This window comes from Anas platyrhynchos, chromosome 9 (genome assembly GCF_047663525.1).
Source record: "Anas platyrhynchos isolate ZD024472 breed Pekin duck chromosome 9, IASCAAS_PekinDuck_T2T, whole genome shotgun sequence".
NCBI lineage: Eukaryota > Metazoa > Chordata > Aves > Anseriformes > Anatidae > Anas > Anas platyrhynchos.
In genome coordinates this window covers 15,154,194-15,164,283 of record NC_092595.1, presented here as the reverse complement: position 1 = coordinate 15,164,283, position 10,090 = coordinate 15,154,194, and the positions used below count along the sequence as shown (strand labels likewise).

Here is a 10,090-nt window from a genome sequence, read left to right as displayed (position 1 = left end):
CCCATTCCCCCGTTCTCCTACGCCACTTGGGGGGAAGAGGTGGAAGAGGATGGGTGGGGGAAAGGTGTTGGTGCTGTTGTTTCCTTTTGTTTCTTTGTTTCTCACTTCTCTGCTTCTCCAGCAGCCCGTGAGCCATCTCCCTGTGCCCTCCTCACAAGCCACGAGGGTTTCTCCCTCGTGTTTTCTCTCCCTGTCACGCTGAGGAGGGAACGAGACAGCAGCTGGGTGGGCACCTGGCCGCCAGCCTAGGCCAAGCCACCACGGCCATTCACGGGGATGAAGAGGCTGCACCGTGGGCTTGGAAGCCCAGGGGGTGTCTGTGAGGCTGGGGGAGCTCCTGGGCCCTGCCGCATCATCCACCATTCCATGGTCTCCTAGTGACACGGAGGGATCACAACGACACCAGTGACACAGGCGAGGCTGTGAGGGACGTTGCGTCTCTAGCGAGCGCCAGGCGTGGAGGCAGCAGCTCCTGGCAGCGAGGCGAGGCCAGGCGAGGCGAGGAGTTGCTGCGCAGCATGGCTGCTGGAGAGGAGGAGAAGGCCCCTGAGGCACAGGAGGACGGTGAGAGCAGATGCCCCAGCAGCTCCCTGGAGGTGGAGGGCCCTGAGCACCCCCTGGGGCTGTGCAGAGCCGCTTGGGCTGTGGACACCCAGGGACGCCCTGCCAGGAGCCCCCGAGCAGGCCCTTGCGGGCGTCCCTCGGGGACGCCTGCCAGGTGCTCAGTGGGGGGATGCTCTCATCCATGGCTGCCGCCCTGCCTCCCCCAGAGTGCGTGCTGTGCCACCGCTCGGACACCAGCTTGGATGGCTGCGGGCCGATGTTGAAGGTGGACGGGGTCTGCGCCCACGTGCACTGCCTGGTGAGCTCCCCGCGGCTGCCCGCGCCTTTCCCCGACCCCTTGCCTGGCACCTGGAGCCCACAGGCCTGTGTCATCCCCAGCGCGCTGCTCGCTGGTTGTCACCTCCTCCTGCTGCGCTCCCAGCACAGCCTCCCCACCATGGTCCCTATGTCCTTGCCCTGAGCAGCTGTGGGGCTTTTCTGTCTTCCAGTTTCCAGCCCAGGGCCTGTACCAGCGAGGCCCTGAAGGGGAAGGAATCCTGGGATTCCGCTGCGCGGATATCAGGCGGGTAGCGGGTCGGGCAGCTCGCAAGGTGAGGGCTTTTTTGGAGCAGACGAGGCTTGTGGCAGCTGAGCCCAAGCCCTGGCAAAGAAATCCTCGAGGCTCTGGACAAGCTCCGGGCAAGTCCCAGTGGCCCCGGCCACGTCCCTGACGGGGCTGCTGTGCTCTTTGCAGCGCTGCTGCGTCTGCCGCAAGAAGGGGGCCACCGTCGCCTGCCGGCAGAAGCGCTGCTCGCGCCGCTTCCACCTTCCCTGCAGCTCCCAGCGGGGCTGCATCTCGCAGTTCTTTGGGAAGTACAGGTACGAGCTGCCCTAGCTTGGGCTGCAGCCCCCTCAGCCTGCGCCCTGCAGGCAGAGTCCCCGGTGTGGCACGCGTGGTCCCTGGCCTCACTCAACTCTTCCGTCCTCACGCAGCTCCTTCTGCTGGGAGCACCGCCCGCAGCAGACCGTGGAGACGCTGCAGGAGGGGCACACCACGTGCATCATCTGCATGGAGGTGGTGGAGGACAGCCTGTCCTACACCACCATGGTGTGCCCCTCCTGCAAGCACGCCTGGTTCCACCGGGGCTGCATCCAGGTAGGAGGCCCTTCCCTCTGCCAGCCCGCAGGGACACCATGCGCCCGCAGCGGCGTCCTGCTCACACGGGGAGTCTCTCTTCCACAGGGACAGGCGCTTCGGGCGGGCCTCAGGCACTTTGCGTGCCCCCACTGCCGGGACTGGGAGCGCTTTGTCCCTGAGATGCTGCACATGGGAATCTGCGTGCCCAACAAGTGCGTTCCTTCCTTCCTTCCTTCCTTCCTTCCTTCCCACCCCACTCAAGGCAGGAGAGGGCACAGCCCCAGGCCCTAATCCCTCCAGGCAGACTGTCCCCAACAAAAGGGGCTGCCTGCCTGGGGGACAGGAGGACGCTGGCCTGCTGCCAGGGATGCCCCTGAGCCCTGTCCCAGCATCAGCACTGACACTTGCTGAGTGCCCCATGAGCTCGTGACCTTTCTTTCCTACTTTCTCTTGAAGAAAGCCGGCTTGGGAGCAGGAGGAGGAGCTGGCACTGCCACAGCTGCATGGCCGCTGCGATGCCAGGCAGTGCCTGTACAGGGGAGGCCGGGAGCAGTGGGAAGAGGAAGGGTGAGCATCCACAGCAGCAGCTCCCCGGCTGCTGGGGGCTGTGAGCCACATCTCCAGCAAGCCGTGCAGTGGCTGCTGGGGCTCTGCCCAGGCACCTTCCCCTCTGCTGGGGCGCCATGAGCAATGGTTCTGGAGCCCTGGGGGCCTTTGTGGCGCCACTGCCTGCTGGGCTCTGCGTGCTCACCAGCACAACTTCTTCCCCAGGCCCTGGCAGCTCCTGCTCTGCTCCTCCTGTGCCGCCAGCGGGACCCACCGCCGCTGCTCCGGCCTTGCGGACACCACCCAGCAGTGGGAGTGCGCTGGCTGCGCTGGCCCGGGCACTGGTAAGGGGCACGGCGCGCTCAGGCTCGGGGCGGCAGAGCCCTCCGGGCCCTCTCAGGGAAGGACCGCAAAGCTGGGGCCTCTGCAGGCCAGGCAGGGTGGGCAGATCTGCTGACCTTCCTGCCTCCCCTTGCAGCTCCCAGCTCCTCTCCCTCACCACCGGAGAGGAGAGCCGGCCGTGGCAGGGTGCTGCCCCAGCGCCACAGCCCCTACAGCCGGCCACAGCACTGAGCCTGCAGGCACGCCTGGTTCCACCGGGGCTGCATCCAGGTAGGAGGCCCTTCCCTCTGCCAGCCCGCAGGGACACCATGCGCCCGCAGCGGCGTCCTGCTCACACGGGGAGTCTCTCTTCCACAGGGACAGGCACTTCGGGCCCTTGCTCTGCTTCTCCTGTGCCGCCAGCGGGACCCACCGCCGCTGCTCCGGCCTTGGGGACACCACGCAGCAGTGGGAGTGCGCTGGCTGCGCTGGCCCAGGCATTGGTAAGGGGCATGGGGTCTCAGGCTCGGGGCGGCAGAGCCCTCCGTGCCCTCTGCAGGCCAGGCAGGGTGGGCAGATCCGCTGACCTTCCTGCCTCCCCTTGCAGCTCCCAGCTCCTCTCCCTCACCACCCGAGAGGAGAGCCGGCCGTGGCAGGGTACTGCCCCAGTGCCACAGCCCCTGCAGCCGGCCACAGCCCTGATCCCGGCCTGGGGACAGAAGATCCATCGTGGTGTCCCGCTGCCAGACAGGGTCAGGCTGTGCACTTGCGGGCGTCCTTCACGGAGAGGACCTCAAGGAGGTGCTCAGTGGGGGAACGCTCGCACCCAAAGGCAGGCGAGGGGTGGCACTCAGCTCCTGCCGAGATGAGGGGATGGAGCTGAGACACGGCGAAGGAGCTGGGACTTGCTGAGGAGGAAGAGCCATGGAGCCAGGATAAGAGATGGAGGCGAGACCAAGCCTGGAACTGGATGGGGAGATGGAGCTGGGTCTCCGCGACAGAAATGCGCCTGGGTGATGGAGCCAGGACGGAGATGGAATTGGGATGGTTACAGAGCCACGCTGGTAGGGAGAGAGCTTGGGCAGGAGATGATCCCTCAAGCTGGAAGGGACCCACCAGTGCTCTCCTATGTTTGTAAACTGTCCCTACAGCGCAGAGGCAGCTAGTTAGCCTAAGCCAGAGCCTGAGAACAATGTTTACCAGGAAGAACAAAAACAGCGCACAAAGCTGACCCAAAGGAGAAAACAACTCCCTTGTTTCCCATTCTGCTCTTTCCCTCAGCCACTCAGCACACAGTGTGCTGCAGCTCGCTTGCATTTTCCTGTGCATTTTCTTGTACAAATAAAGTGTGTTTGGTTTCTTGTCTATGTGATTATCACTTCTTGAACACTCAGACTAAGACATAAATACACACAAAACACCCACCCCGCAAAAAAGAAAAAAGAAGAAAGGAGGCACTGCTATTTAAGAAAACAGACCTGACCACCAAGCAGGAAGGTGACCCCCAGTGCTGTGCTCAGCAGAAGCAGAGCCTCAGCACGTGGGCACTTGAACAACTCTGAGAAGAGTCAAGGCAGAGACAGACCAACCAAATCAGGACTGGAGCACAAACAAACATTTAGCCAAAGACTTTTTTTTTTTTATTATTAAAGGAATATATTTATTAAAGAATAACTTAAAAGTGGTTGTGGCCTTGAACTACCTTCTCCTACCAGAAGCTGATGCTCAGCCTCCGCTTTGGAAGAAGGCTCTAAGCAGAGTTACCACCCAAAGACAGCCATATGCTCGTTTCAGCATTATGGATTGAAATACGGTGTCCTGTGAAGGGGCTCCAGCAAAGAGAGTTCACACAAAACAAGTTGCAGCAATGGTCTGGCTGCAAATAGAAGGATAGATAGAAGGTACTTCATCAATATAAGCCTCCCCACCTCCCATAGGGACACAACACCTCCTGGCTTGGTCTGGAGGCCAGCCTCGCCTCAGCTCTCCCTTGCAGTCACCAGCCAGCCTGGAGCTTCCCCTACACAGGAGGCCACAGCCCCTTCCTTGCTCAGGACCACCCCCAAGCACTCCCAGCTGCAGAGGAAAGGGCCAGGTGCCCACGAAGACACACCAGGTTCACAAGACTACAAGTGCCAGGCCCAGCCCCATCACAAGCACAGGTCTTTGCAGAAAAGGCTGTTCTTGCTCTTCCCACCACTACTAACCCTTGAGAATGCGACAGGGAGGCAGAGGATGCCCAGAAAGAAGGGAGAAGAACACGACGCATCAGTTGAGCGATTAAGGAAGCATCAAACCAGAGATGTCTGCAGAGGACAGAAAAGCTCTATCAGGAACCATTCAGTCCCTCCTTCCCTCAAACAAAAGAGGAAGCAAGAAAAATGGAGGAAAAGCTTCAATGCAAGAAGACCTTGCAAATCCAGAACGGCATCCTCCTGGCAGCCTCCTTCACAGCTGCCCCGCTGCTCGGGCCTGGCTGAATGGCCGCGCTTTGGTTCAGGTCCCTGCAAAACCACCGGACACACAGTGGGCTCGGGCTTGGAAGGCACCTCTGCAGGTCACCTGCTCCAACCCCCATGCTCAAGCAGGGCCACCTGCAGCCATGTGGACACTGGGCACCACTGAGAAGAGCCTGGCTCCATCTCCTTTGCACCTTCTCTTCACATATTGAGATCCTTCAGCCAGATCCCCACAGGCCTTCTCCACAACGAGCAGTCACGGCTCTCTCCAGCTCTCCCCAGAGGACAGATGCTCCAGTCCTGCCACCAGCTTGGCTGCCATTCACTGCGCTCCCTCCACTAGGCCCATGGCTCTCCTGTCCTGGGGAGCCCAGAACTGGACCCAGGCCTCCAGCTGGGGCAACTCCAACAAGCCTCGGGCTCTCCAGCTTTCCTCCCCAGGGCCTCAGCTTCAAGCTTCCCTGGTGTCAACTCCAGGAGGATCCTGCCAGGCCATTTCTGGAGGGCAGCACCACCCTCTGGTGCATCCCTATCTCCTCCCAGCTTGGATCAGCAGCAGACTTGCTGAGGGCACGGCCTGCTCCGCCCTGCGGATCATTCATGAAGAGGCTGGGCAGGACTGGGCCTGGACATGACATTGTTGCTACTTCGTGTCCCAGCCTCGCATCTCTAGTGGGTTTCTGTGGCAAGGTTTGGGTAGCAGGGAGCAATAGGGGTGGCTTCTGTGAGAAGACTCTAGAAGCTGCCCCATGTTAGATAAGGGCCCTGCTGCTGGCCAGAGCCAAGCCAACAAGCAAAAAAACCAACCAAAACAAACATGTCTACACAGCAGCTGGGAGAGGGAAAGGAGTGAGAAACAGCCTTGCAGCCCATGGAGTACCACAGTGGAGCAGGGGTCCATGCTGCAGCCCGTGGAGGAGACCACGGGGGAGCAGGTGGCCCTGCGCTGACAGAGGCTGAGGCCTGTGCAAGACCCCTGCCGGAGCAGATTCGGGGCCAGCCTTGTAGCCCGTGGAGAGGAGCCCATGCAAGAGCAGGGGATGGAGGGGAACTGCTGCCTGGGGGGGACCCGGGATGGAGCAGTGTGCTCCTGAGGGATGGAGCCTGTGGGACGGAGCCATACTGGAGCAGTTCTCGAGGAGCTGCTGCCTGTGGGAAGCCCACGCCGGATCAGTTTGGGAAGGACGGCACCTGTGGGAGGGACCCCACGTTGGAGCAGGGGACAAGAGTGACCGAGAAGGAGCGGCAGAGACCAAGTGCTACAGACTGACCGCAGCCCCCATTCCCCCGTTCTCCTACGCCACTCGGGGGGAAGAGGTGGAAGAGGATGGGTGGGGGAAAGGTGTTGGTGCTGTTGTTTCCTTTTGTTTCTTTGTTTCTCACTTCTCTGCTTCTCCAGCAGCCCGTGAGCCATCTCCCTGTGCCCTCCTCACAAGCCACGAGGGTTTACCCCTCGTGTTTTCTCTCCCTGTCACGCTGAGGAGGGAACGAGACAGCAGCTGGGTGGGCACCTGGCCGCCAGCCTAGGCCAAGCCACCACGGCCATTCACGGGGATGAAGAGGCTGCACCGTGGGCTTGGAAGCCCAGGGGGTGTCTGTGAGGCTGGGGGAGCTCCTGGGCCCTGCCGCATCATCCACCACTCCATGGTCTCCTAGTGACACGGAGGGATCACAACGACACCAGTGACACAGGCGAGGCTGTGAGGGACTTTGCGTCTCTGGTGAGCGCCAGGCGTGGAGGCAGCAGCTCCTGGCAGCGAGGCGAGGCCAGGCGAGGCGAGGAGTTGCTGCGCAGCATGGCTGCTGGAGAGGAGGAGAAGGCCCCTGAGGCACAGGAGGACGGTGAGAGCAGATGCCCCAGCAGCTCCCTGGAGGTGGAGGGCCCTGAGCACCCCCTGGGGCTGTGCAGAGCCGCTTGGGCTGTGGACACCCGGGGACGCCCTGCCAGGAGCCCCCGAGCAGGCCCTTGCGGGTGTCCCTCGGGGACGCCTGCCAGGTGCTCAGTGGGGGGATGCTCTCATCCATGGCTGCCGCCCTGCCTCCCCCAGAGTGCGTGCTGTGCCACCGCTCGGACACCAGCTTGGATGGCTGCGGGCCGATGTTGAAGGTGGACGGGGTCTGCGCCCACGTGCACTGCCTGGTGAGCTCCCCGCGGCTGCCCGCGCCTTTCCCCGACCCCTTGCCTGGCACCTGGAGCCCACAGGCCTGTGTCATCCCCAGCGCGCTGCTCGCTGGCTGTCACCTCCTCCTGCTGCGCTCCCAGCACAGCCTCCCCACCATGGTCCCTATCTCCTTGCCCTGAGCAGCTGCGGGGCTTTTCTGTCTTCCAGTTTCCAGCCCAGGGCCTGTACCAGCGAGGCCCTGAAGGGGAAGGAATCCTGGGATTCCGCTGCGCGGATATCAGGCGGGTAGCGGGTCGGGCAGCTCGCAAGGTGAGGGCTTTTTTGGAGCAGACGAGGCTTGTGGCAGCTGAGCCCAAGCCCTGGCAAAGAAATCCTTGAGGCTCTGGACAAGCTCCGGGCAAGTCCCAGTGGCCCCGGCCACGTCCCTGACGGGGCTGCTGTGCTCTTTGCAGCGCTGCTGCGTCTGCCGCAAGAAGGGGGCCACCGTCGCCTGCCGGCAGAAGCGCTGCTCGCGCCGCTTCCACCTTCCCTGCAGCTCCCAGCGGGGCTGCATCTCGCAGTTCTTTGGGAAGTACAGGTACGAGCTGCCCTAGCTTGGGCTGCAGCCCCCTCAGCCTGCGCCCTGCAGGCAGAGTCCCCGGTGTGGCACGCGTGGTCCCTGGCCTCACTCAACTCTTCCGTCCTCACGCAGCTCCTTCTGCTGGGAGCACCGCCCGCAGCAGACCGTGGAGACGCTGCAGGAGGGGCACACCACGTGCATCATCTGCATGGAGGTGGTGGAGGACAGCCTGTCCTACACCACCATGGTGTGCCCCTCCTGCAAGCACGCCTGGTTCCACCGGGGCTGCATCCAGGTAGGAGGCCCTTCCCTCTGCCAGCCCGCAGGGACACCATGCGCCCGCAGCGGCGTCCTGCTCACACGGGGAGTCTCTCTTCCACAGGGACAGGCGCTTCGGGCGGGCCTCAGGCACTTTGCGTGCCCTCACTGCCGGGACTGGGAGCGCTTTGTCCCTGAGATGCTGCACATGGGAATCTGCGTGCCCAACAAGTGCGTTCCTTCCTTCCTTCCTTCCTTCCCACCCCACTCAAGGCAGGAGAGGGCACAGCCCCAGGCCCTAATCCCTCCAGGCAGACTGTCCCCAACAAAAGGGGCTGCCTGCCTGGGGGACAGGAGGACGCTGGCCTGCTGCCAGGGATGCCCCTGAGCCCTGTCCCAGCATCAGCACTGACACTTGCTGAGTGCCCCATGAGCTCGTGACCTTTCTTTCCTACTTTCTCTTGAAGAAAGCCGGCTTGGGAGCAGGAGGAGGAGCTGGCACTGCCACAGCTGCATGGCCGCTGCGATGCCAGGCAGTGCCTGTACAGGGGAGGCCGGGAGCAGTGGGAAGAGGAAGGGTGAGCATCCACAGCAGCAGCTCCCCGGCTGCTGGGGGCTGTGAGCCACATCTCCAGCAAGCCGTGCAGTGGCTGCTGGGGCTCTGCCCAGGCACCTTCCCCTCTGCTGGGGCGCCATGAGCAATGGTTCTGGAGCCCTGGGGGCCTTTGTGGCGCCACTGCCTGCTGGGCTCTGCGTGCTCACCAGCACAACTTCTTCCCCAGGCCCTGGCAGCTCCTGCTCTGCTCCTCCTGTGCCGCCAGCGGGACCCACCGCCGCTGCTCCGGCCTTGCGGACACCACCCAGCAGTGGGAGTGCGCTGGCTGCGCTGGCCCGGGCACGGGTAAGGGGCACGGCGCGCTCAGGCTCGGGGCGGCAGAGCCCTCCGGGCCCTCTCAGGGAAGGACCGCAAAGCTGGGGCCTCTGCAGGCCAGGCAGGGTGGGCAGATCTGCTGACCTTCCTGCCTCCCCTTGCAGCTCCCAGCTCCTCTCCCTCACCACCGGAGAGGAGAGCCGGCCGTGGCAGGGTGCTGCCCCAGCGCCACAGCCCCTACAGCCGGCCACAGCCCTGAGCCTGCAAGCACGCCTGGTTCCACCGGGGCTGCATCCAGGTAGGAGGCCCTTCCCTCTGCCAGCCCGCAGGGACACCATGCGCCCAAGCAGCGTCCTGCTCACACGGGGAGTCTCCCTTCCACAGGGACAGGCACTTCGGGCCCTTGCTCTGCTTCTCCTGTGCCGCCAGCGGGACCCACCGCCGCTGCTCCGGCCTTGGGGACACCACGCAGCAGTGGGAGTGCGCTGGCTGCGCTGGCCCAGGCACTGGTAAGGGGCATGGGGTGCTCAGGCTCGGGGCGGCAGAGCCCTCCGGGCCCTCTGCAGGCCAGGCAGGGTGGGCAGATCCGCTGACCTTCCTGCCTCCCCTTGCAGCTCCCAGCTCCTCTCCCTCACCACCCGAGAGGAGAGCCGGCCGTGGCAGGGTGCTGCCCCAGTGCCACAGCCCCTACAGCCGGCCACAGCCCCGATCCCGGCCTGGGGACAGAAGATCCATCGTGGTGTCCCGCTGCCAGACAGGGTCAGGCTGTGCACTTGCGGGCGTCCTTCACGGAGAGGACCTCAAGGAGGTGCTCAGTGGGGGAACGCTCGCACCCAAAGGCAGGCGAGGGGTGGCACTCAGCTCCTGCCGAGATGAGGGGATGGAGCTGAGACACGGCGAAGGAGCTGGGACTTGCTGAGGAGGAAGAGCCATGGAGCCAGGATAAGAGATGGAGGCGAGACCAAGCCTGGAACTGGATGGGGAGATGGAGCTGGGTCTCCGCGACAGAAATGCGCCTGGGTGATGGAGCCAGGACGGAGATGGAATTGGGATGGTTACAGAGCCACGCTGGTAGGGAGAGAGCTTGGGCAGGAGATGATCCCTCAAGCTGGAAGGGACCCCCCAGTGCTCTCCTATGTTTGTAAACTGTCCCTACAGCGCAGAGGCAGGTAGTTAGCCTAAGCCAGAGCCTGAGAACAATGTTTACCAGGAAGAACAAAAACAGCGCACAAAGCTGACCCAAAGGAGAAAACAACTCCCTTGTTTCCCATT

The 10,090-nt window shown here is 63.2% G+C and overlaps 2 protein-coding genes across 4 annotated transcripts; both read left to right on the top strand.

Moving 5' to 3' along the window:
- The first annotated feature begins 289 nt into the window (after positions 1-289).
- On the top strand, positions 290-3,780 carry LOC140003166 (G2/M phase-specific E3 ubiquitin-protein ligase-like). Its single transcript, XM_072042251.1, has 9 exons — positions 290-564; positions 771-862; positions 1,053-1,154; positions 1,298-1,422; positions 1,537-2,248; positions 2,453-2,571; positions 2,706-2,839; positions 2,927-3,051; positions 3,156-3,780. Exons 1-5 carry the CDS (start codon positions 519-521, stop codon positions 1,970-1,972), a joined length of 801 nt encoding a protein of 266 aa, XP_071898352.1. The 5' UTR covers positions 290-518; the 3' UTR covers positions 1,973-2,248; positions 2,453-2,571; positions 2,706-2,839; positions 2,927-3,051; positions 3,156-3,780.
- A 2,061-nt stretch (positions 3,781-5,841) lies between these two features.
- Positions 5,842-10,058, top strand: LOC140003165 (PHD finger protein 7-like). 3 transcript variants are annotated; one of them, XR_011811263.1, is made up of 8 exons: positions 5,842-6,849; positions 7,056-7,147; positions 7,338-7,439; positions 7,583-7,707; positions 7,822-8,178; positions 8,415-8,525; positions 8,730-9,327; positions 9,433-10,058. XR_011811263.1 is itself a non-coding variant. In XM_072042250.1 (8 exons), the coding sequence occupies exons 1-8, from the start codon at positions 6,804-6,806 to the stop codon at positions 8,959-8,961; spliced, it is 978 nt and encodes a 325-aa protein (XP_071898351.1). In that variant the 5' UTR covers positions 5,842-6,803; the 3' UTR covers positions 8,962-10,058. The 3 variants fall into 3 exon arrangements, 2 of the variants coding, with proteins under 2 accessions (XP_071898351.1, XP_071898350.1); XM_072042250.1 differs by having other exon boundaries at positions 7,822-7,984; positions 8,072-8,178; positions 8,730-10,058; XM_072042249.1 differs by having other exon boundaries at positions 8,730-10,058.
- Positions 10,059-10,090: the final 32 nt, after the last annotated feature.